At 36.8% G+C, this 27,016-nt stretch overlaps 1 protein-coding gene across 1 annotated transcript; it reads left to right on the top strand.

Annotated features, from left to right (window-relative positions):
• Window positions 1–1,065: 1,065 nt before the first annotated feature.
• LOC137719911 (transcription factor MYB93) lies at window positions 1,066–2,726 on the top strand. Its single transcript, XM_068458899.2, has 3 exons — window positions 1,066–1,244; window positions 1,366–1,495; window positions 1,733–2,726. Exons 1-3 carry the CDS (start codon window positions 1,112–1,114, stop codon window positions 2,505–2,507), a joined length of 1,038 nt encoding a protein of 345 aa, XP_068315000.2. The 5' UTR covers window positions 1,066–1,111; the 3' UTR covers window positions 2,508–2,726.
• Window positions 2,727–27,016: the final 24,290 nt, after the last annotated feature.

The following is a 27,016-nucleotide window of genomic DNA, read 5'->3' on the forward strand; positions in this document are numbered from 1 at the left end:
AAATTTTTAATAAATTTTTGGATGAGTTTTTGAGAAAAGAAGTTTCATCTATTTGAAAAATTAATTTATTTTATTATTATGTAAGCGTAGTTTAATTATTATTTTATGGATTTTTTTTTTTGTGGGCTTAAGTTTTGCATCCCTTGCTCATTAGGATAGGGGTTTCGCTTACTTGCCCATTAGAAATTAGGGTTAGCTCTATAAATAGTATGTTTTTGTACTGAATTGATACAGTCAGTTAAGATGTAATCCTCAAATACTTATAACCAAAAGTACTTACTATAATTTACAGGAAAGAAGATCATAACACTTTACAGATAAGGAGGCTAACAATATTCTTAACATTGTAGTCAAATACATTTTGCCACTTTTCATTATATGGCTAATGATCGAGTAAATAAATTTGTGCAAAATATCTGATCAAATATATAGCAGATAAGTGTGTATATATGTTCATATGTGTTGGGGGAGACCTGCTGCATTTCGTTATTTTATGTGCCTTTTTTCTTTTGGAAAATACAGTTCAATTCAAGGAAAGGGAGAGCCGTAGCACTTAAACTTGATCAATATATATTGCAAGATTAATGGAGCTAATTCAAGCTATAACCTGCTCATGTGACATTTTCCAATTTGTCGTAGCCCACAACACTATCACAGCCAGGCCTTGGTGAATTGAGCACACTAGCTATGAAATTATGAATTATAAAATCCCTTGGTCGGGACGAGTAAGATATTTGAGATAACTAAATCATACTGTTTTAGTCGCTATGTATGTCTGCAGAGTGGGCCATTTATTCATTACCCAAAAAACCATGGTCCGCTTATGATTAATAATCAAGACACACACATTGTCAAAACCAACATAATTATATATGTGATGTTTAGAACTGGAGAATGCAAACAGCTTAGTCAAAGGAGTAGAGGGTGTATTTGTCATTTCCAGAAGAAAGAGGGTGTAGTTGTTTTGCTAGCAAATAGGAGCGTAGCACGTCAGTCAGCCCTCGATGTGATTGGAGGGGACAAGAACATGGTGTATATAAATAGAGTGGTCTGTAAATTATTAATGGTAGGATTGAAGGGAGGCAAACCAAATCTTCTTAGGTAAAGAAAAATGGGAAGATCTCCTTGTTGTGATGAGAGTGGCCTCAAGAAAGGCCCTTGGACTTCTGAAGAAGATCAAAAACTTATGAAATACATTCAGAAAAATGGCCATGGAAGCTGGAGAGCCCTTCCAAAACTTGCAGGTACGATCACATAAAAATACACGCACTTCACGCACTTCATTCTCTCTCTCTCTCGCTTTCTCTCTCTCTCTCTCCGAGTCAAGTGGTTGATCTTCTTTTCTTTCTGTTAATGTATATGCAGGGTTGAACAGATGCGGCAAGAGTTGCAGGCTAAGATGGACAAACTATCTTAGGCCGGATATAAAGAGAGGGAAGTTTTCTCAAGAAGAAGAACAAACAATTCTTAATCTCCATTCCATCCTCGGCAACAAGTAATTTCCATATTTTTTTAACAAATTTAATTGATTATTTGATATAGGAAAAATCGTCTATTGTCAGACAGTCTAATGTGTTATATCGAGACATTATTAGTCTATCAAGATCGCTATTAGGTAGATAGATTATTGTTTTAGCATATATCTAGCAAGATAATATTTCCAATTTATACATATGTTTCTTGATGTATAAACAATAAACTTTACCCTTTTTATTTCTTGGTTCTTGACAAGATGGTCAGCAATTGCAAGCCACCTACCCGGTCGGACAGACAATGAAATCAAAAATTTCTGGAACACCCATTTGAAGAAAAAGCTAATTCAGATGGGTTTTGATCCGATGACTCACCGGCCCCGGACTGATATCTTCTCCAGCTTGCCTCATCTTCTAGCTCTTGTCAATTTGAAAGAGCTTCTAGACCATGGAAGCAGTCACCAATCCAGTTGGGATGAACAAGCTTTGAGATTACAAGCAGAAGCTGCTCAAATGGCTAGGCTTCAATACCTACAATGTCTCCTCCAATCTAATAACAATTCCTTTGGAGCTGCTACCCCAAACAACCTAAATGACTTCACTGACATGGAGACCATTAATCTTTTGAATTCACTCTGTTCATCTCAGCTGGATATTCAAAACCCTACTGCACAATACCCTGTTGGTAATTTTCAACCAGTAGTCCAAGATAATTCAGTCCCTTTCTCTCATTTGCCTGACTTGCAAGGCTATCCAACACCACCAAGCAAGGACATGGTTGATGATCAAGCTCCAGATCAATTTACTGCAGTTTTGAGCCAAGATGAAAGCTCTCCAAATAATCCATGGAATATTCCTTCGTCTTCAAATACCACTCCATCTCCTACTTCGGTGGCTCCTCCCGTGACAGTGACAGAGACTTCAGTAAGCAACAACATGGGTGATGCTTGCAGCACTTCAAGCTATGGAGGAGTGGCTACTTCAGCGTGGTCTGACCTTCTTTTTGAGGACCCTTTTTTCAATGAGATTGCTTAATTAGGTATATGTGTGCTAAACACTTCGAAAACTTTCTTTTATTTCTTCTTTTGGGTTACAATATTATCACGACTTTGATATCTGTACTTGCTGAGTATATATATATATATATATATATATATATATATACACGCTTCAATTTATGTATAACTGTAAGAGGAGTTTCGTTTTAGCTAGTAGCTATTAAACAATAAGTCAACTAAACTAGTTACATGTTTACTTGCAAGCTTGAGATTCATCTAAAAGCATGCATGAGTATGCAGAATTATTCGCTTGCATCCTTTTCTAATTGGAGAAAGAAACTTCCTCAGCAAGAATATGATATATGGATGACCGAACCAAGCCAAAATTCCTGCACATTGAAATATACATTGATCATTAATACCAAACATAGATGACGTTCCTGCATGTATAAACAATATTATTATTACTATATCATCATCAACATCATTGCTCGTTACTATTATTATTATTATTATTATTATTATGGGAACTATTATTAACACTCCAAAAATCTCATTCTACACTCCTCACAAGTGTAGTTTTCTTACTAATTATAAAAAGTTTGAAGTGCAAAATGAGATTTTTGGAGTGCTAATAACAATTTCCATTATTATTAGCATTATTATTATTATCCGCATTATTATTACCTAATACTTTGAAATCTGCATGATAACCACTGAGCCATGCATATGCATGTGCAGGGAATAATGTGTGAACATGGATTAGTATTATTTATTTGTTTTAATTACAACAATGTTATTTAGAGACACAAGACATAATATACTTTTTGAATTTTTTTTAAACATAGGTGGATATCTCACATATTATTGTATAATTCATCTCTATTATTAAATCATGTAGCAAATGTATTAGTTTTATGTGTCCAGTTAGATTATTGCATGATTAAATGTTTCAAGTTGGTCAACAACAAAATCATTTAAAAACAAAACCAACACACTCGCTAATAGAGGTGGGCTCTACCTATTATATGTGAGACTCGTGTGTATATATATGCATCAATAAATATATTAGTTGTGTGTCTAAATAGCATCACTCTTTGTAAAATATTAATAATCATATTTGAGTTTATACTGATATATTCCTCAATCGATGTTAGTTAATTATATTATTTAAGTAAAAGAACCAATAAGACACTAACCACTTGCTAGAAATCACTCCATAATGGCATTACATTATATGTATCCAAGGGCCCAATCAAGATTTTGGAAGAGTGTATAAAATTTCATAGAAATCCGGATATAATTAATTAGATTTTTTTATGAAATCTCTGATAGTTTTAAGTGTATTAATAAAATAATTAATTAAATAAAATCATTGCTTCAAAAATATTTTAATTTTACAAATAAATAAAATCATTGCTTCAAAAAGATTTTGAAAAATTATTGATGAGGGATTTTAAAGTGCATTTTAAGCCGTAAGAAATCCAACATGTCCCCTAGGATTTTAATGGAACTTTTCCCCATATAATCCACTATATCTACGACCACCATTTTGCCATTAACATATAGAGTAATGCTATTCTTACCACAATTTTATACCATATTTTTTTACCATCTTAGGTGGCAGATGAGTTGGACAAGCTACATCATTTAATTTCAATCTTTTATTAATTAAAACACTTAAATAATGTTAGGTGGAAGAAGGAGACTCCTCGTATACCACAATTATTATTTAATTAACAATCTTTTTATTAATTATTGATTAACATTTTGAAATTAAATGCTAAATTTAGTTGATGCGGTTGTCCACATCAGATGTCACCTAAGGTGGTACACAATTGTGGTACAAAAATATGGTAAGAATAGCATTATGTAACATATATCACCACTTCTACCACCATATAGTCGCTGGAACCAACATTGCCATGGTCGGCCATAACCAGTGGCAGAGCCACTAGAGGACTAGTGTGACATCCCACATCGCCCAGGGGAGTGATCCTTATATGTATATTCTCATCCCTACCTAGCATGAGGCCTTTTGGGAGCTCACTGGCTTCGGGTTCCGTAGGAACTCCGAAGTTAAGCGAGAAGGGGGCTAGAGCATTCCCATGATGGGTGACCCACTGGGAAGTTGCTCGTGAGTTCCCAAAAACAAAACCGTGAGGGAATGGTAAGCTCAAAGCGGACAATATCGTGCTACGGTGGTGGAGCGGGCCCGGGAAGTGATTCGCCCAAGGCCGGGATGTGACAATTTGGTATCAGGGCCTAACCCTGGTCGTGGTGTGCCGACGAGGACGTCGGGCCCCTAAGGGGGGTGGATTGTGACATCCCACATCGCCCAGGGGAGTGATCCTTATATGTATATTCCCATCCCTACCTAGCACGAGGCCTTTTGGGAGCTCACTGGCTTCGGGTTCCGTAGGAACTCCGAAGTTAAGCGAGAAGGGGGCTAGAGCATTCCCATGATGGGTGACCCACTGGGAAGTTGCTCGTGAGTTCCCAAAAACAAAACCGTGAGGGAATGGTAAGCCCAAAGCGGACAATATCGTGCTACGGTGGTGGAGCGGGCCCGGGAAGTGATCCGCCCCGGGCCGGGATGTGAAAACTAGGATAGGGGCGAGCCAATTCTAAAGTTTCTTCATTTTGTAGCTTTTATTTGTGTGCTTTTGGTTGGATACTCCACATTCTTCCACTTATCTATCTTTTGCTCCCAACTAACTTTATTATATTTCTCTATTGACAAAAATATGTGTTTGACAATAGTATTGTTATGAAACCAAAGCCTTATATCATCTAGCATTCTTTAGTTAATTCACCATTTTGCATGATACACACACACACACATATGAAACCGTGCATATATGGAATAAGTGAAGAATTTATCTTGGAAGAAAATTTTCATAGCTGTAGTTTTGAGCCATGATTATTAATTTTTGTTCAATTTCAGTGTAAGAACTTTTAAAGAAGTTAGATGTTTATGATATAATAAGGGAATTGTTATAATTGGCACTCCAAAAATCTCATTCTACACTCCAAACTTTCTATATTTGGAAAGAAAAATACACTTGTGAGGAGTGTAGAATGAGATTTTTGGAGTGCCAATAACATTTACATATAATAGTCTCAATATTATTTTTTTCGTGACTCCATTACTCTCTTTTGATTAAATTTTTTCATTCCACTACAAAAAATAAACCTTTGTCTCTCATTAATTATATTATTTTTTGTCCATTTTCTACGCTTTTCTAATTATAACTCATCACACTCATCCTCCCACCACTTGAACTTACATAAAGAGTTGCTTGTGATTAATTTGAACAGAAAATCTACATTTTTTTATGTGTCATGTGCCATCCGGATATATGTGTACATGGACACAGCTTAGTGGTAGTGGTATGGTATTTAGATGTGAAGTATTGGACTTAACCCCTTCTCTTTCGGTTTCTAGTTTTTCTCTTTTTAAAGAGATATAAATAGGGAAAATATATGATTAGAACAAGGGATACGAAGGAGGGTCGAGAGATGGTAGAAAAGTAATACGGGTTCTTTAATATTGTACATAATCACCATTTATATGTACCATTCCATTTACACATAGTCTACTATCTTTCCACCTCACTCCATCCTTCTTCATGCATTCTCTCATCTTCCATAAATTTTCTCCTTAAGGAAAAAAAAAAAAAAAACCGAAAAGAAAAAGTTTCGTAGCCAATCCTCTAATTGTTAAAGATTGAGTTAATATAATGAACATGAATCTAACAGTACATAAAGACATTTTATTATATTTTTAATAAACAATATTATCTATACTAAGATCTCTTATTTTATTATTGATTACATATATATTGAGACACAATAGCATAAATATATATAATCCTGATGCGTTTGGAAGCTTCATAAAATTAGTTTCCATTTCCGAGCTATAATTGAGCATTTTTTTAATATCCTTCTTCGATCTATGTTTTTGTTTTTGAAACTAATGAGGGTTAAAAGTAATTCAGTTACATTCCCGATTTTGAAAATTTATAAATTAATTTCAAACTAATATCAAACAACACTAACTGTAAAAAGATATAAAAATGAGAAAAACTCAGAATATAATTCTTTCTTAGACTGAAAATAATAATAATAATTCCAAGTTCTCTGCGGGGAAACAGAAGTTTTTTGTGTTGATTATTAGTAGGAAACAGCAATGAAAGAAAAAGATGGACCCTGCAGAAACAAACATTTTATATCTTAATTAACTAAACTCTAATACACATATAAAACACTTTACTTGATCATGATGTTATCTATCAATTTATAGTTTAATAATCCATCTCTTTGAGTACGTTAAGATCAAGCTAGCTAGCCGTTGACATATATTTCGATAGGCAGCAGCCGCCAACCACTCTTATAGCTAGGAATCTGCTCTAAGTTTTCTTCCCTTCATCACAGAATTTCCATTAGCCGCCCTTACTTTTGACAGGTTGTCGAACAGAGAAAGGTTGACCAAAGCATTAAGTCAAGAGAGTGACGAAAAGGATTCTCAGTGATATGAGAAGACTACCCCATACAAGCAGTTAGAACTTCGGAAGCACCAAAGAGTTTTCAGAACGAAATTGGACAGATTGCTACACAAATCTACTGCGTGAATTTTTCTGGCAACTAAGACATGACTGGAGCAAAAAATTAGTTTTTAATGTGTTTGTTACACTAAAACATGTGCGAAATAATATACCAAATCACGTTATACCTTTGAGTATTGTATTAACAAATATATATAGTTGGAGAGGTATCGGTGTTTCAACATTGTGTAACACTGCCTTATATATATCTGTGTGTGTGTCACATTTGTGCCTGATTATCGAAAAAGGCTTGGTTATGCCATATTACTTTATTTTAGTGGTTTAGTGTAGTAAAAATTTGCCGTTTTCAGTTTTGACGAATTTGTACTTATAAAAAAATAAATACCTTTGATCAAGGAGTAAAGCCTCATGCGTCCACGACGTGGTTGGGGAGGGGGGGGGAGTGTTGCCAAGGATCTTTTATGCCTAGTTAGTAACTCTAAAATGAGTGAGTATTTAGGGTTTAAGTGTGCATCAAAAGCTTACCAATAGATGGTGACATATGGCGACTTCCCATTGGCCAAGGTTGTGTTAGGATGGATAACGAAAGAATTATCCCAAGATATTAATTAGGAGACAATACCTTAGGATTATCAAATATGTATCCTTGCAAGTGTCCCTTTACCACAATGGTGGAAAGGTGTTGAGCCATTGCATGACAGCGTGGGTTCAAACCCGATGCGTGGCTAATCTAACATCTAATCTGACAAAATCTATCGTTTGAAAAAAAAAATCAATTAAGTATCCTTGATTGATTATGATGAGGATCCCTTACTTGTTTGAGTTGATCTTCAATCAGGAATGTCTTAAAGATATAATTTGGCGATTAATCCTACCTTTAATGCCTTTGACTTTTCCATGCCACAAGCAGAGGAGTTTGTTGATGTCGTAGGCAAATGCTCGAGCCTTTAGAGATGTTGAACTACGCGTTTGAATATTTTTGTGTCCTGCCCATTTAATGAGGACAATCTCATCTTCTTTGGAAAAAAAAATTCACGTATCGTCGTTTTTGATTTTTGGAATTGTTTTTGCTCCACCGTTAGCAGTCACTCATGAGAGTATTGCTTGTTGTATAACAATATGTCATGACCAGGGATCACCTTAAAAAAAAAAGGCCAAATCACAGCGCCTTATTAGTCTTAGCCAGGTATTAATTAGTATCATGCGGAGACTTAAGCAGCTTTTTCTGTTTCTTATAGTGCACTTAGAAGTTGTAAGAGTTTTATTTGTTAAGTACTCAAGCTCAAAATTCAACTATATTTATTTTTAATACAATTATATATGCAAAATTTTATTTGAACCCATCTAACCTCTTTCTATACCCAACTTACTCCCTTTACCCATATTTTTTTTTAATTAAAGATATAATATCTCTTTAAACCCAAATTTATTACCTAAACTACTCTCTCAAACCCAATTCAAAATGTATAATTATATTTACACCCATTCTCTTTATAAAATAACACCTCTAATTGAATGTTTTTTTTTTTTTTTGAAAGAGGTGTCATTTGCCCCCTATAATTGCATCTGCCGTATAGGACTAGCATTTCCATGGCTGCTTTTTTTTTCTTTCTGCTACCACAACCCATCCATGGACTTGGGACCCAAGAGATCATTCCATAGACTTGAATTTGCAACCTCCAGTTTAGTCATTTTTAAATCGAGCAGTTTCATGTACTTTTTAAGAAACTTTGAAGTGACATAGGGTTGGGTGTTTTGTTGTTATGTTAATAAACAAATAAACAAATAAACAAATTGGAGCTATTTCAAATAAAAAAGGTGCAAGACATGCCACCCGCTAGTTCATGGTTAAGGTTGAGCAATCTTTATTTGCACCAAAAATCAAGTTTTATGTCTTTACAGTACTAATCAAAAGTGCTTTCACTGGTGTCTTGGTGGCACATACAGAAGACATAGAGAAACAAATACAATATAATATATAAAGTATGAAATTTAATCCAAAGAAGAAGCAAACAAACAAAATATCCATAAATCGAGTCATACCTTAGTTGGAGGATTAAAAACTTCAAAATCACCATCCATCAATAGAAAAACTTGTTTTTCTCTATCAGAGCTATTAGGCTTTAGTCGGAATGAACGTAGGATAAACAAAAAGTGATGCTAGGGTTTAGTTATAGTATGTGGGTCTATTGATAAATTTGATTTTTATTATTAATTTCATTTTGTACTTAATAGTAATTATGCAATAGGGTAAAATAGACAATTAATATTTAAAATTTAAGTTGGGTGTAGAAAGAGGTTAGATGAGTTTAAATAAAATTTCCCATTATATATTTACAAGAATTAAGATCATGGCCTGTCAAACATGGATCAACCATGACAATTTGAATCGAATTTGCATCTACGAAAGTCAAACATAAGACTTTACACTTATACATGAAAGAGAAATATTACTAAACTGCAGTGTTAAGTAGCGATTCAAGTTGAATTAAAAAAAAAGTTTATGATTTGCAAAGGTGTAAAGTTGTTTATGAGTTTTCAAAGAAAAAGTTTTGTCCAATATTGTGAATGTGCCGACACATCATGAACTCACAAATATGACTGTTATATGCAATATCCACATATAATACACACAAATTTATACGGAGGTTCGATTTAGAAACTTCTTATATAATTTTACTTGAGGATACTTTGTAACCCTACTTTGTATGGTGCTGTAATGATCCAATATATATATATATATATAGGTTTTGCAGAATATCGTACAAATAAAAAATCATTTAAATCATTTATTTTATGGTTTTCGTTTATTGAAATATCATGCCTATCTATTTTACTTTATTTTACTACAACTAAATGTCTTATTGATTTTTCTAACTTTTGCATAGTTCATCTTTGATGAAGACCAAAAAGATAGACGATTCATATTATTAATATAAAATTCAAGCAAACCCTACAAAGTGTTCTCAAACTAAAGATTATTTGAAGGATATCTTATACTCTATTTAAGGGAGATCCCGCTCCGCTACTCATGAAGTAGGATTATTTACAATATTATTGATAACCATATTGACAACATTTCGAGATACTAATGATAATATGTCACAAAACCATGTCAACAACTATATTAACATACTAACAAATGATATGAAAGATATAGATAGCATATCGACGGCATATCAGTGAATAGTGGAGAGCAAAATACCCCTTCTGAAGATATATATGTACCTGCTTTGGCCTTTAGGGTGATACAAATGTATGTATGTATGTATGTATGTATGTATGTATGTATATGTATACATCTCCAAGGGTTTAGGCGGCTAAATAGGTTTGCTTCCCTTTACCAGGACCACTCCATAACTTTTTCTTTTCGCATCAGAGTTAGGTTTGAAAAGATTTATATTTGACTAAATCATCCTTTATTTATACTTATTTGTATATGATCATAATTAAATATGCGACAACGATTACGTACTAGGAGACTTAGAAGTACACTGGTAGATTTTATACATATAATAACCGGCCCGTTCTGGATAAATTTTTGAAACTTAAAAGTCTTCAAAGTCAGCTTATTCTTTCATGTTCGTAACTACAACGCATGCAAAAATGAAAGTTCTTGATATATGCTTACGTATGTATATACCAATGTTTTAGAAGAAAACCACGAAAATGTCTTTCTCTGTACCAATTTTCCGAAATATTATTGTTGAGTTCAGCTTTGTGGAGAAGATCTCCGGATCCTAAACATTCCATTTCATTTGTGTTACTTTAAGGATCCTCCTCAAATAAAGAAACAACAAAATTGAAAATCATTTAATTAATATTTTAAATAATGATATAATTTACACAGAGATGGGGATTTTAATTAGATTTAGTCACATAATTAATAAGACTTTCCAAGGTTCTAAAAGACGCTAGACGCTAGTTAGGCGGCGGGTTAGGGCCTAGTGCCTAGGTGGCTAGGCGGGGCTCAGATGGGGGCTTAGGCGGATTTAGGTAAATTTATTAAATATTGTGTAAATAAGTGCCTATTTATACATAAAAAAAAAAAAAAAACACACACACACATAATTTTATGGTGATACATCAATTGCAAAATAAAATGACATGCATATTATAAAGAATTAGAACATATTGCAAACATGGATAACATGCATATAATGAGTGTTCATCCAAGTATTCAATAAGTCTCTTACATTTTATTGACAAAATAAAATGCAAAATGAAAGTTACGATTTTGTATCTAAGTGAGAGTCACGACCTAGACGAGAGCGGGCCTAGACGGACACCTAAGCAGGTTTAAGCGCACTTTCTTAATTTTCAAATGCCTAGAGACTAACAAAATAGCGGCCAGCCGCCTAGCGCCTAGGCGGAATTTTATACCGAACTCATCATTTACGAGAGATAAACATATGACCTTTTATTCACAGACGAATAGGTATACTAACACGTTCAAAACCCTATACAACCATAGGTTAAGGGCCGAGTGAAAAAAAGTATATATGTACTTTCTGAGTTGGATCCCACATGAACTTCTTTCTTTTTCTAAAAAACATTATTTATGTCACAATAATAAGAACAGCAATTTACAATAATTGTCACCATAATCTGTTTAGGTGAGAATTTATATTAAATATGTCCGTACAACAATGGTAAGTATGTCTCATGTAAAATTTATACAGAAGCAAGCTTGATGCGTAATTTTCCTTGTTGAGTTCGGACTTTGTTACTTTTTCTAAGAAGGGTTTGACTGCAACGCTTAACTGATCCATTAGCATCGCTAATCAAATGTAAGCCATTTCCTTTTCTCCACTGCTTCAAGACTAATGGATGCCGTGTCGGCACAATCAACATCATATGCTGTTTAGTTCATCTATAAGGTAAACTTTTAGGTGTTGTGGAAAAATGCTTGGAAGCCATTAAAGTCAAGGCGGTTATGCTTGCCAAAAGCAACATCTCTAAAAGGCTAATTAGATATAATATATGTTCGCATGTTGTACCATAAAAAATAGAAAGAATAAAAGAATCAAAAGCTTACCACCTAATCCTATATAACTTGGTTGATGATTTAGACATATCTTCAAAGAAGATGTTAAATATGGCAAATATAATTAAAAAACATTCAGGTGTTCTCCAATAGATATGCCAAAAATGATGTGACAGTTTAGTCATTTAATTCCTTGCTTTCTAGCTGTCTTGTTTGACAACAAACAAAGAAGGAATCAAATATTTTTAATTTAATTTTTTTAATTCATGGGTCCCATTAACAATCAATAGAATAAATTTTTTAATAGTTAATGTAACTCTGGGCTCAATAAATAATAAAATACATATTTGACACATCCATTGGAAAATAAAAGGATTTAGCATTTATATTCAATTTGCCATATCAACCATCAAATATAATTTTGACATTTTATTTTTGACATTTCCTTTAGAGATGCTCTTCAGCGTTTTTATTTTATTTTATTTTATTTTTGTCTGTAGCACCCATGTTTTGTTTAACATTGGCTTTCTAAGAATGGAGAAAATTTCTCTAAACTTCATTGTGGTAATCAAATTGTGTAATGAAGGGAATGCACTTTCGACTGTCTTTACTTGTAGAACCGAAATAGTTGGCTTCACAGAAAATTTAAGGGGATATTGATCCTGATTCCCAATGTAGCATTACGTCTAGTCCAGCATCATACTACTCGTATAAGCGGAATAATAAGGTTGCCACACATACTATATACAAGGGCTTAATATTGTTAAATTTTACCACAATTGCCATTGTTATTGTAAGAACAAGCTATAGTGTAATACAATCTAGCGCATGATCAATCAAAGGTGTGGAGAAGAACAAGCTAGAGAGATGAATGAGAACATTCCAATTTTAATTTTCTGCACAAAAATGGATCTGGTACATGGAGAAAGAAATACATTGCTCATGTCTTTATTTCTCTCAAAGTACTCATCTTTTCTCTCAAAAGCCAATGCAAAGCTGAACCTAAAAGATAATACCCAAAAAATAGTTCTAGACACAGCTAACACATACAAAATAAAAACAAAAAAATATGGCTAATTAGTTTCTCCAAAACAACAACTTTAATATATAACACTCCCCTCAAAGTAATGTTTTGGAAACGAGTCCAAGCTTAGCACGAAGAGCTTCAAATGGTCCCCTTGAGAAAGTTTTAGTAAGGATATATGCAACATTCTACTTGATGTTCACATGGTCATTCCTAATGGTTCCATCAAGAGCTTTTTCACGAATGGAATGATTCTCGATCTCAATATAGTTGGTCCTAAAATGGAAAACGAGATTTGATCCAATCTTGATAGCACATTGATTATCACCAAAGAGAGTAGTTGATTTGTCAGAAGGTTGATTATCACCAAAGAGAGTAGTTGATTTGTCAGAAGCTTGATTAACATCCTTGAAGAGTCTCCAAAGCCAAACACACTCTTGAGTTGTGAGTAAGGTAGGCTTATAATCCGTTTTTGTAGTTGAAAGTGAAATTGAGTCTTGTTTCTTGCTGCACCAAGAAACACCTGTAGGGTTGTAAACATGAAAATTCTGTAATGAATGAAACGAGAACATGTGTACAAAGTAGATTTGTATTGATGAATTTGTAGGGTTACAATCTTTGTTTACAATTTTCCTTTGATTCAGTCTTCAAATTTGATGTAGATGCGTAGGTTGTTGATCCAAGGGTCGCGATGACTTGATCTCGGACAAACGATTGAATGATTGCTTCAATTTTTGAGCTTGAAACAATGCGTGGATAGTTTTCACCTCTAGGTTTGTGTATGACCTGTGGCAAAGGTGATGTTGATGTGGGATTTTGTTGATTCAAGGGTCTTGGTGACTTGATCTTGAATCGAACATCGTTACAAGTTTTAAGTTTGCAACAGAGTCTTAAAGGAATTGACACAAGTGCTTGTTGATTCTTCAAGGGAATGCTTCGTCTTTGGTTGTACGTTTTTCGAAGAGAGCTTTGGCAGCATATTAGTCTTCAAAGATTTGCTAAAGGTTATCCTTTTGTGAGAATTTCAATCCTTCAATGTAGAAATTGTTGACCTTTGTTTGTCTTGGGACCTTGTATTTATAGACTTCCAAAGCCATGCCTTTGGGTGGATTTGGCTTTGATTTGTGTCTTGATTCGTCCATCGGAGAATTTAGGCATGTTTTGTGTCTTGTTTTCAGCCATTTTCCCTTGCTTGGCCGAAATCTATAGGGCTTATTGCCTGGTTTGTGAGCAATATTCAATTCTTGCTTGTTTTGTGAAGATGCTTTAGCTTTCTTTCCTGTTTTGAAAGCAATTTGGACCCTTTGTCGATTTTAAGGGGTATTTCCCCCTTTTGGCCGAATTATGGGGAAGTTTTGAGCTTCCTTTGCTTAATTTGTGCCACATGTAATTGATGACTTGTCCATTTGTGATGAGTCAAATACCACGTGGAGCTTTGTGATGCATCATTTGCATGCAACGAAATTTACATGTCTACAAATGCCCCCACTTCAAGGCGCATTGTAGGCATGTGATTGTCACATGTAGGAAACGTGTTTTGAAGTCCTGCAATATGAATGTTCTAACTCAAGGGTCGTTGAGACTTGATCTTGAATTAGTTTGCTTCTTCAAGGGTTGTATAGGCGTATTTCTTGAATGGAAATGATGAATTTCGTAAAGGGCCGTTGAGGTGTATTTCTTGAACGAAACATTTCTTCAAGGGTCATTGAGGCTTAATGTTGAATGAAATGGAAATTTTCTTCAAGGGCTGTAGAAGCTTGATCTTGAATGAAATGAAAATTTAATTTAAGGGCCGTATAGGCTTGATCTTGAATGATTTTTTTTTTTTTTTGTTTTTTTTTTTTGATAAGGGATAAATTGGCACATACTTATTGTGCGTATTGATTTTCCATAATTGTTTCGACAAAGTACATTTGGTGTATTTTGAGGCTTGGATTTTTTTTCCTTGTGGGTGTGGGAAAAATGCTTTTTCCTTCCTTAAGTAGGAGCCTCCTTCAATTTTGGCAATGAGGGTGATTTCCTTCAAGGTTTTGGAAAACTTTGGTGATTTCCTTCAAGGTTTTGAAAAGCTTTAATGCTTGTCCTTGGGTAAGTAGGATTTGCATTTTTTTCTTTTTCCTTTCCTTTTTTTCGGCCAAGGGATGTTTTTCATTTGGGAAACATGAAGACTTGTCCTTGCCTTAGAGAGATTCCCTTTTGTATTTTGGCAATGAAGGGTACTTTCCTTTGATGTTTTAGAAATTTTAAAGCCCTTTCCTTATTTCTTTGTTTCCTTTTTTTCTCTTTGCTGATTTTGTTGCAAAAACAACATGTTTTTTTTTTTCCTTCTTTTCTATTGCTGTTTATCACCTTACCTTTTTTTTTTTTTTGCTTGGAATTTGCTTCCTTGTTGCAGCTGGAATGTGCTTTCGTGTTTTGATTTTCCTTTTGCTATTTAGTATGTATTTTCCCTATAGCATTAGGAAGCAATTGACCCTTATTTATAAGACAATTGGGTATGTGTTTTTGTCACAACACATTCTTGTTGTGCACATTGACTCTACTTGCTGCCGTGATTGTAGCTACTTGAAGCTTGTTGTAGTGCATCACTTTTTACCACGTTGTGCTATGTAAAAGACTGCAGCGGAGTTACGCTGTGTAGTGCCTTTTGGTCACAATTTTCCCTCGGTGGTGACGTTGCCGTGTAGTGCAAGAAACTGCTTGCGTAATCGCTGCTGGGTTGTGTAGTGTGATTACGTAGCACTTTGGTTTTCTTTGCTACTGTAGCGTGCTTTGAAGGATTGTCTTGTAGCTGATTTCTTTGCTGTGCTGCTCAAGCTTTTCGTCATTGTGACTTTATCATCATCATTCTTCAACGCTCACGAGGTTTATCTCGCATGACTTTATCATCATCATTTTGCTTTAGCGAAACAGTTTTCTTTTCTTTTTTTTCTTTTTTTCTTCTTGACGTCCCACCTTATGCTTTTGTTGTCATTTATTTATTCAGCCATGGTATTTTTCAAGTGCTTTAAGAGCAATACCATCACTATTCTTACGCAGGAAAATGATTCACAAGATAAGGGAATGACGTTGAAACTTTGTCCACCGTTGATTGGCCCTAAGGCGCTTGTTCTTCCTACAAAAGACAACTTGATGCATATCAAGTTGTGGCCTTCTCAAGTATCTGGGGAGGTGATAGATTTTGGTCGACAAAATACAAAGAAGAAGGCGTGTACTTTGAGGATTCTTATCTTAGATCCTCACTTTTGAGAGTCAAAATTGCCGAGCTTATGTCTACCTTAACTAAGTATTATTCTTTGCATGCTGTTTCCTTAAAGAAGTTGGATCTAGAGGTTAGAGCTCAACATCAATTACCTAGGTATGGTCTTTGCAGCAAGCCGCTTCTAAAGGTTCTTCTGTCCAGGCACAACTAGAAACATTGGTGTGGAAACGAGAACAATTGGAAGTTGAAGCATCACAACTTCAGGGTGTTTTCTCGGAGCAAGAAGCTACACTTTCTCATCATCAAGAGGAGATTGCACGCATAGAGCAAGAGAAAGGCATGGCTATGGAGTTGCCCATCTTGTCTCCCACCGATGTGGAGACTTTGAAGACTTTGGAAGGCTTGCTTGAAGATCGTTGCCGTAGTTTTAGGGACATAGCTTTCAAGTAGTGTCTTCCGTTCCTTGTTCTTTAAGCCTTTAGTTTATTTTTTTATTTTTTTAATAAGGCTTTGGGGCTGACTTCTTCCTTTAAAGAAATAAAGTATTCACAATTTGAATTTGCTCCTTATACTTCAAAGTGTTTGTATTTTTATTTATTTATTTTTTTTTTTGTGTTGGTGATGTGACTGTACTTGAACTTTTGAAGTTTCAAATTGCCTACGTACCCTAGGTTGAGGATGAATCAAGTCATGACATAGTTCAAAGGAATGATAGATTGTTTTTTTATGGTTTTGACGGTTTTGATGGTGATTTTGCCATACACAGAGCCAGGAGCGTTGAGTGTCACCTTTTAAGCTCGTGCGAACAAGGTGCATCGAGTGTCTCATTTTAAGCTCGTGTGAACAAGGAGCATTGTGATGTGCAGTTTAGGCTCATGCAGGTGAGGAGCTTTGCTCTGTGTGCAGTTTAAGCTCATGCGGGTAAGGAGCATTGGGTGTCGCCTTTTAAGCTCGTGCGAACAAAGAGCATTAGGTGTCCCCTTTTAAGCTCGTGCGAATAAGGAGCATTGTTGTTGTGTGTAGTTTAGGCTCGTGCAGGCGAGGAGCTTTGTGCCGTGTGCAATTTAGGCTCATACAGGCGAGGAGCATTGGGCGTTGCCTTTAAAGCTCATGCGAACAAGGAGCATTGGGTTTGGTTTAGGGGTAATAGCACTTTAAGAACCTTCCATTAATGAGGTCGATTTTTAAGCTGCCTTCTGCCATGATTAAGTAGACACCGTTGGTGTAGACCTATTGTATTACCTAAGGTCCATCCCATTTTGATGTGAACTTGCTTGTTATTTTGTGAGTTGTGATGATGGGCCTTCATAATGCCAAGATAAGATCTCTAGTTTGGAAAGACCTTAGGCGGACCTTCTTGTTGAATGCCTTGGATAGCTGTGCTTGATAGCATTCCAAGTGTTGTTGAGCTTCGAGCCTTCTTTCGTTGAGTGCTTCCAACTCTTGAAGTCGTAGCTTTGCATTTTCCTTTTCAGTCAAGCCTCCTTGTATAGCCATCTTTAGTGAAAGGATTTGGCTTTCGAGCGGCATAACAACTTCTACGCCATATGTAAGAGAATAAGGCGTAGCTTGGGTAGGAGTCCTATGTGTTGTCCTATATGCCCAAAGTGCTTCGCTTATTCTTTCGTGCTAGTCTCTCTTTGTTCGGCCAATCACCTTCTTTAGAAGGTTGCACAACATTTTGTTGAATGCTTCCGCAAGACTGTTAGCCGGAGCATGATACATGGAAGACTTGTGCTACTTGAATTTGTATTTCTCGCAGAGCTCATCCATGAGTCAGTTAGAGAACAGTTTTTTGTTGTCGATCATGATGTAGTGAGGCACACCATATCAATGGATAATATGCTCTTTGATGAAACAGTATACAGTTTCCTTCTTGACTTCTCTTAGGGGTACAACTTCAGTCCACTTGGAAAAGTAATTCGTTATGGCTATGATGTAGGCTTCTCATGCAGATGACTTTGCTCTGATTAGTCCTATGACATCCAATCCCTATGCATCAAATGGCCATGAAGTAACTATAGGGTGTAATGGTTCAGGCGATTGATGTATGAAGTTGGTGTGGAATTGGCAAACTTGGCACCTTTTGGCATACTCCAGGAAATCCTTCACCATGCTTAGCCAGTAGTAACCTATTTTTTTGAGCTGGTTATGTATGTGCCAGCCATACACTTGAGTGTGCTTTTTCTACGACTTGATTGCTTTTTCCTCACCTAGGCATCTCATAATTACTCCTTCAAAAGAGCGTCAGTAGAGTGTTCCTTTATAGGAAAGGAAGTGAGGTGCTCGTCGACATATTTCAGAATGGTGTCTAGGATCGTCTCGAAGCTTTCCATTCTCCAAGTAGTCGATCAGTGGCTATCTCCACTTTTCAGTGTCGACTGGAAGTATTGAGATAACATTTGTTTGATCCAGTAGCATTTCAGTGACGAGTAGGATCATCCACCTTTGGCAAATTGCACGTCCGCAGCTTCATCTTCTCTTAGCACCACACTGGAGGCTAGGTTAGCAAGAGCATTCGCCATTTGATTTTCTTTTCTTAGCACATGTTCTAGCGTCATGGCCTTGAATTTTTGTAGCAGTTGAGTTGCTAGACAAAATTTTGGGACGAGATCATATTTCCTCACTTCATATTCAGTCAAGAGTTTATTAATTATGGGCTTGGAGTCGCCATACACTTCTAGCGTTGCGATTTCCATGTCGATCGCCATTTGCAGTCTAATGATCAGTGCTTGGTACTCAAGAACGTTGTTGGAGCATAGCTTGCTTAGTTGGAAGGAATAGGGTAGTACATGTCTTTGTGGCGACATAAATACTACTCCTGCTCCCGCTCCGTCCATTTGTGTGGATTCGTCGAAGAACATTGTCTATGTCGGGAAAATGTCGATATAGAACACCTCCTCGTTAGGCAAGTTGTTTGAGATTTTCCAATTGGTTGGGATTAGATGATTGACTAGGAAGTTTGCTAGTACTTGTCCCTTGACAGCTTTAGCTGAGATGTAGATGATCTCGTATTGATTGAGAATCAACGCCAATTTACCTAGTCGCCCTGTCAGAATGGGTTTGGACATAACGTACTTGACTAGGTTAGCTTTAGCAACCAAATGGATGGTGTAAGCATGCATGTAGAGTCTTAGCTTTTGGACGACAAAGACTAGGTAAAGCACATCTTCTTAATCGGTAAGTAGTTTATCTCGGCATCAGTAAGAGTTCTACTTAGGTAGTAAAGTGCTCTTTCCTTTTGGTCTTCATTTTCTAGTGCCAATAGTGCTCTAATGAAACCCTCTTGTGCGACAATGTATAAGATGAGTTGTTTTCCAGGCACAGGAGCCCCTAAGACAGGTGGGCTTGCCAGGTACCTTTTTATGCTCTCAAAGGCATTATGACATGTGTCATCCCATATGAACAAAGCATCTTTCTTCATGAGTCGACTGAAGGTTTGACAGCGTCTAACGAGGTTAAAGATGAAGCGTCTGATGAAGGCTAGGCTTCCTAGAAGTGGTTTTGGCATACTTTGGATGGACTTCATCTTCGATTGGTCTACTTCAATGCCACGGTGCTTGAGAATGAAGCGGAGGAACTTCCTAGAAGTGGCGGCAAATCAATACTTCAACGGGTTCATTTTGAGGTTGTAGTGTCGTAGTTTGTTGAACATCATTCGTAAATATTTCAAGTGATCGGATCTCTTTTTTGTTTTGACATCTACGTTGTCTACGTAACATTCTATGTTTTTGTGTAGCATGTTGTTGAAGATCTTTTGCATTGCATGTTGATACCTTATAGAAGTAGATACCTTTCGGAGTGCAGAAGGCTATTAGTTCTTCGTCTTCGGGAGCCATGCAGATTTGATTGTATCTAGAGGAGTCGTCCATGAATGATAATCCCTCGTGGCCAGTGGTTATGTCCACCATGATTTCGATGATTGGCAATGGAAAGTCATCATTCAGGCAAACATCGTTGAGGTCATAAAAATGTACGCAAACACATATTTGTCCAGATTTCTTAAGGATAATGACGATGTTAGAGATTCATTTAGGGTGTTGCACCTCTTGAATAAAGCCTGCTTCCATTAGCTTATCAATCTTTGCCTCAATTTGTGGGCTGAGCTCGGATTGATAGCGTCTTTGAGTTTGTTTTATTGGTCGCGTTCAAGGCTTGATTGTAGGACGATGCACGTCGATGGTAGGGTCAAGGCCGGGAATTTCTTTGTAGGTCCAAGCAAAGACGTCTTTGTACTTCATTAGTAGTTGGTAGTACTCCTCAATCTCGTCTGCACTTAGTAGCGCACTTACGAAGATAGGCTTCGGTTCTTCGCTTGTGCCTAAGTTGAGCTCCTTGAGATCATCAATTGTGGCTTACCCCCCCATCTTCGAGTTGTGGTGGTGTTGCAGTGATGTCTTCCTCGGGGATTTCGTCTTCTTTGTCTTCTTGGATTGTGATGTGGAAGACGTCTTAGACCTCCTATTCAATGTCATCCTTTTGGGCTTGTTGGCATGAAGATTGGCTAGTGTGGATGATGGTGCACCTCTTTACCTTTAGTTGTCATTTTATTTCAACTTCCAAGGTTGCTTGGTGCTTTATTCTTGAAAGAATTGATCTTCGAATGTCGTCCTTTGCTGCTAGACCCTTAAGCTTTTCTTCTTTTGGCATTGTCTTCCTCTTTCTAGAAGGTTGCTTGGTTTCTTTAAGTTTTTCCAAAGTCGACCATCATGGAGGAGAGCTAGTTGTGTTGCTTTGTTTATTAGATTTTGACAACCTTTCGAAAACAAAGCTTTAGGGTGTTGGCATGTTAAGTCACTTGAAGACGGAAGTTCGGTCTTAACCACCAATGTGATCAAGTGCCAAAATTTTAGGTTTTAAACAATTTAGCCTATCAAAGACTGATGTTCGAGGGGCAGGTTTAGGCTCATCTTGATTTTCTTCAACACTCACACTGATGTGTTGAACGCTAACGTTTTTCACTTTGCTTGAAATCTTCATGGGTGTATTTGGTGTGAAGCCAAGTCTAGCTTTGTTGTTGTGAACTTTGTAACCATGCTCCTTTAACTTCTTTTGAGTCTCGGTGAGGTCACGTTCTTTGTCGTTGATGGTGTTTGCATTCTTCTTTCCAAGATTTGAAGAAGAGGCGAAATCATATCTAGCATTTGACATGAGTTTGTAGGCGTTTGGGTTGAAACCTTCTTCAGTCCTCTTGGTTGGAAAAGAGCTCGGTTCTGCCCCCTTTGATAGGGTTTTACGAAACCTTGTGGTGGTTTTGAAACTTTAGCGTTGCCTAGCTATGTCAGATGTAAAACCGCATTTATCTTGAGCAACTTTGCATCGTCCTTGTGCAGTTTTGTGTCGGCTTTACTTGTTCCAATTTCGAATAGTGATTGCCCATTCTTTGTTCTCGACATTGGGATGTATCAGAAAAAGTGTGTGTTTGTTTCCTTTGAGGGCGTCACACCCTATTTGATTGTTGTGGGCTTAGTAGGCTTATTATCATTTTTGCTTGAAGATGACACTGCTTCCCCTTCTTGTTTCTTGGGCACGGCTCGCCACTCTTGTTTATTAGATGCAGCTTTGCCTGTGGATTTGATCTCTTTTGGAAAAGCTTCAGGTACCATGTGTTCATTCATGTAGAACTTGGCATCCGCGAAGTGTGATTCAACTTCGGGAAATGGCTTGGTGTCGCCTTGTATCACCTTTATTCCTTCTCGGTAGAACTTCAAGCATTGATGAAGGGTAGAGGGCACCACTCCATTCTTGTGGATCCAAGGTCTTCCTAAGAGCAAGCTATAAAAAGTTCTTGCATCAATCATATGGAATAGCAAGCTTGGTTTGAGTTCGCCAATGGTCATTTCCACTCAGGCCATGCCCATTGCTCTTTGTCCTCCTTGGTTAAAACCTTGGATTAAGAGGCGGCTTCTGGATAGTTCATCCACCTTGATGCCGATTGTGGTCATTGTTGACTTGGGCATTATGTTTATAGCCGATCCACCATCCACAAGTATGCAGTTAACTTTGTGTTCCTTTACGTACCTAGAGATGAATAAATGATGGTTGTGAGGCTTTGATCCTAACAACAAGTCTTCATCAGTGAAGTTGATGGCATCATGGGCGGAACAACACGTGGCATACTCATATGGTTGAAGTTTCAAGCCTTTCTCCTTGCTTTCTTGCACTTCGTGGTCGTCGAGACTCGCCAAGACTGCTACTAGTGCTTTTTGCATCTCCTTAGGCAATAGTAGCACATCCTTGATGCTAAAGTAGGTTGGTAGGCCTTCTTTAGGTGTGAGGGTCTTCTCTTCCTAGATGGCGATAGCTTTGGCCTTTGAGGGCTTTTTTATCTCTACTTCAACCATGTGACAGGCAACGGTAGTGCACTGTTGGAAGAAGTCATTCGGGAAGTACTCGTGCAAGGAGAAGGGAATGCATGGCTCTTGCTTCATAAGTTCCCCAGTGTACGTTGGCTTAGTAGCTCTTACATTTCTTTTGGGCTTCCTATTGTTGTGGCAGAGGTGCTTTCTCCCTTGTTTCACCTTTGACCTTGTGGCTTGTGGTCTTGGCTTCCTTGTCATTTTGTAGGTCACCAATGTCCATCATTCATCATCATCGGTAGGTGCATTTTGGTCACTTGCCCCCAGTCATGGTTGTACGGAATGTACCATGTAGCTCAAGCATGGACGAGAGTGGTCAGGCATCACTTAGAGAGGAATGGGATGGAAGGATCCAAACGCAATCGTAGTAATATGTGTTGCAACCATGTCGTCAAGGTCAAGCTCGATCTGCCCTTATTATGCTAGCTTCATGATAAGCTCCTTGAGGACGAAGCACTTGCCAACTAGATGACTCACGATACGATGATACGTGCATTACCTAGGATCGTTAACATGATTTATCTCTTCGGGGCGCTTGCATTCAAGTAACTCAATTAACTTATTTTCCAGCAAGTCGTCTAGCATTGCAGCCACGTTAAAGTCAGGAAAAGGGTATGTCTTTTGCTCCATTTCCTTCAAGGTGTTTTTGTATCTACCTTAGGTGCGAGAAGGCTCAGCTTTCATTTCCTTTTTTTTGCTTTTGGATGAGATCTTGACGGGTGGGGATGAGGTCTTGATAGGGGTAGTATGGATAATAAAACCTTTCTTGATGGGCTTTTTCCTAGTCTTATCTACCTTTGGGGCAAACACCTTATCCTTTTTGAAGTCGGTGATCGGCTCCATCTTCCCATGATTGGCAATACTCAGCTCTATATCATGGGTTCAAGTTGCCAATTCTTCAAATGTTCTCAGTTTTATGCCTTGAAAGATGTAATGTAACCCTTAGTGCATGCCTTGAACACACATCTTAATGGCGGGGGTTTCAGAAAGCCGATCTTTGCAATCCAGACATACTGAACGCCACCTATTGATGTAGTTGGTGACAGGTTCATCTTTTCACTGTTTCGTACTTGTCAGCTCCAGCATGCTTATGGTGTAGTGAGTGTTGTAGAACCAATTGAGGAATTCCCTTTCAAGCTGGTCCCAGTTGTTGATAGACTCAAGCTCAAGGTCGGTGTACCAATTAAAGGCATTACATTTTAGCGAGCGCACGAACTGCTTGATGAGGTAGTCTCCCTTCGTCTCAGCATTGTTGTAGGTTTCAATGAAATAAGAAATATGTTATTTAGGATTGCCTTTTCCATCAAATTGCATGAATTTAGGTGGCTGATAACCCCTTGGCATCCTTAAGGCGTCAATCCTTTTAGAGTATGGCTTTTTGTATAGCACGGAATCATGCGAGCTTCCTTCATATTACACCTTGATCATCCTTGTGATCATTTCTTGTAGCTGTTGAAGAAAGAGAAATCCCATGAGCGTCGTATCTTAGTATACCTTTAGCTTCTCCTCAGCTTTGTCCATCAGAGGCACCTTCTTTTCATCAGTTTCCTCTTTTGGTGGATCAACCTTTGGGTCAGCTTTCTCGTTATGTTGCGCCTTCAAACAGTTTTAGCCCTTCAATGTAGAAATTAGTAACCCCTTGTTTGTCCTGGGACCTTGTATTTGTAGACTTCCAAAGCCATGCCTTTGGGTGGATTTGGCTTTGATTTGTGTCTTGTTTCATCCACTTTCCCTTGCTTGGCCGAATTATCGGGCTTGCTTGCCAATTTTGTTAACAATCTTCAATTCTTGCTTGTTTTGTGAAGATGTTTTAGCTTTCTTTCCGGTTTTGAGAGCAATTTGGACCCCTTGCTGATTTTAAGGGGTATTTCCCCCTTTTGCCGAATTTTGGGGAAGTTTTTGAGCTTTCTTTGCTTGATTTGTGCCACATGTCATTGATGACTTGTTCATTTGTGATGAGTCATATGCCACGTGGAGCTTTGTGATGCATCATTTGTATGTAACGAAATTTACATGTCTACAAGAGTCATGATAGGATTTTTACACACGCGCGAAAGGGTTAAAAACACCTATAATACTTGCAAGAGTAGCAAGGATATTGTAGTATAGATGGCTCTAGCAAAGTCATTCTCCACAAGGATTATTAAATGATACGTATAAAACCAAATCTTTATTAATTATTTAAAAGCAAAGTTTTGGGCTAATTGATTTTATGACCTAATTAAATAAAAACGAATTTAATTTTAAAGAGTAGAAAAATCTGCAATATTAAAGAGAAGGAGAAAGAAACGGTTTCTTAGAAATCCAATTGAGAAAGTACTAGGGTTCCACCATCACCTTAATAATCCTATGTAATTTTACAAATTACTTATGAATTATATGTGCGGCTTTGAAGGTTAGGCTTTCTGAATGCATATTGCTCTCATGATATTCAAGCAAGAATGTATATATAACATGCAACCCGTCTGTGATATTCAGATCAAATATGAATGTGCAAGACTCATTAAGTTTTGTGAAAACCCTTTGAAAACCATGCAATCCCTAAGAGCGTGATATTCGCCTTAAGTGTAATTACAATTATTAACCACAAGAAGTCCTATGGTGAAATTTTGTCCAAATTGCATCTAATTACTTATCTAAACATCCTAATGGTTGCGAATCACTAAGACTTAGAGACAATTTAAGCACAGTGATTATTAATTCAAATTATGCATGCATGATATTATAAGCAATTGAATAAAGACTATATATTCATGATATGGCTCATGGCCTCACCCTAACAAAAAGAGAATTAGTTATGAATATTCATAAAATGCATTTTTTACGTCAAGTTGCCACAACTTCCATCCTTGAGATGTTGCCAAAGAAATCACCACATGAATGACTGTCATTTTTCCTACAGGACTGAACACCTTGTCATAATCATCTCCATAGCGGAGAGAAACCACAAGCAACTTAGCCTAGCCTTAAATCTGTCTATGCTTCCATCAGATTTTCTCTGCAATCTATAAATCCACTTACATGTAATAAGTAGCACATTTTCAAGTAGCTGCACAAGATCACATGTCTCATTCTATAGAAGGGTGTGCATTTCTTTATCCTTGGCTAGCCTTCATTCTTTGAAATCTTAGAGCATCTCCAAAGAAGATGTTAAAAGATAAATGTCAAATGTTAATGTTCACATTTTCAAGTAGCCGCACAAGATCCCATGTCTCATTCTATAGAAGGGTGTGCATTTCTTTATCCATGGCTAGCCTTCGTTCTTTGACATCTTAGAGCATCTCCAAATGAGATGTTAATAGATAAATGTCAAATATTAACGTGGCAATCTCAGATTTCTTCTTTTTCCAACCGATATGTTTTTTTGTTATAAATGATATTTGTAGGATCTATTTAAAATAAATCAATTAAAATAAAATTTCAAGATTTATAATTGGTGCCTTAATGGGACTCACACAATAAAATAATTAAAAATTATTTGACATCACCTTTTCTCATATGTCAATCCACATAGGATTGACATATCAATTGGAGCTTACTCTTACCTTCAAATTTGATTACATAGTATTCCACTTAGGATTGACATTTACTTTGGAGATGATCTTAGGCTTCTTCATAATGAGAAGGTTTTACATCATCAATTGGGCTTGCGAAAAAACAAGAATAAGTGCTTGTGAAGTTTCCATCTCAATACTTTGCCAGCTTGGCGATGGCTCTTTTCGGCCTCTAATTTGGATCAACTTCTTCTTGTTCTAGAGCCCACACATCTGCCAATCATTTCAACATTTTGAAGGCTAACACTCCCTCTTTCACCTTGCATGCCAATAGGTAAAGTATCATGAACAATATGAGGGTTGGAAGATGAAGGCAACTCAATTACAACAAGTTCCTGAGTGTTGTCACCAGGTGATTCATTTTCTAGGCCATAAAAGAAGAAATTTCACCAAAGATCACATCCCTTGGCACGTCACAATTATGGGTTTCAAGATCCATACATCTCTAGCCATTTTTTCTTTCATCATAGCCCACAAAAATGCATTTGTTTTGCTTTTGAATCTAACTTCCTCTCTTAGAGTCAGGCACATGAACATAACAAATTGATCCAAACAATTTGAAGTGTTGTACACTAGGCTTATCATCGAACATCAACTCATAAGGAGTTATCATGTTATTTGGACCGAGAGCCAACTGTTTAATCATATGGGCTGCACACATCATATTTTTTCCCCATAAGGCTTTGGGCAAGTTTTTAGCATATAACCATCTTCAACATGTCTCCATCAGGTGTCTAATCTTCCTTTCATCAATTTTATTTTGTTGTGAAGTTTAACCATCATACGCCTCATTAAATACCTATAGGAATGGTTCTTCAATTCTAAATCTCACAACACACCTTTCGAGATAAC

Source organism: Pyrus communis, chromosome 15 (assembly GCF_041283825.1).
Source record: "Pyrus communis isolate YQ-2024b chromosome 15, ASM4128382v1, whole genome shotgun sequence".
Taxonomy (NCBI): Eukaryota; Viridiplantae; Streptophyta; class Magnoliopsida; order Rosales; family Rosaceae; genus Pyrus; species Pyrus communis.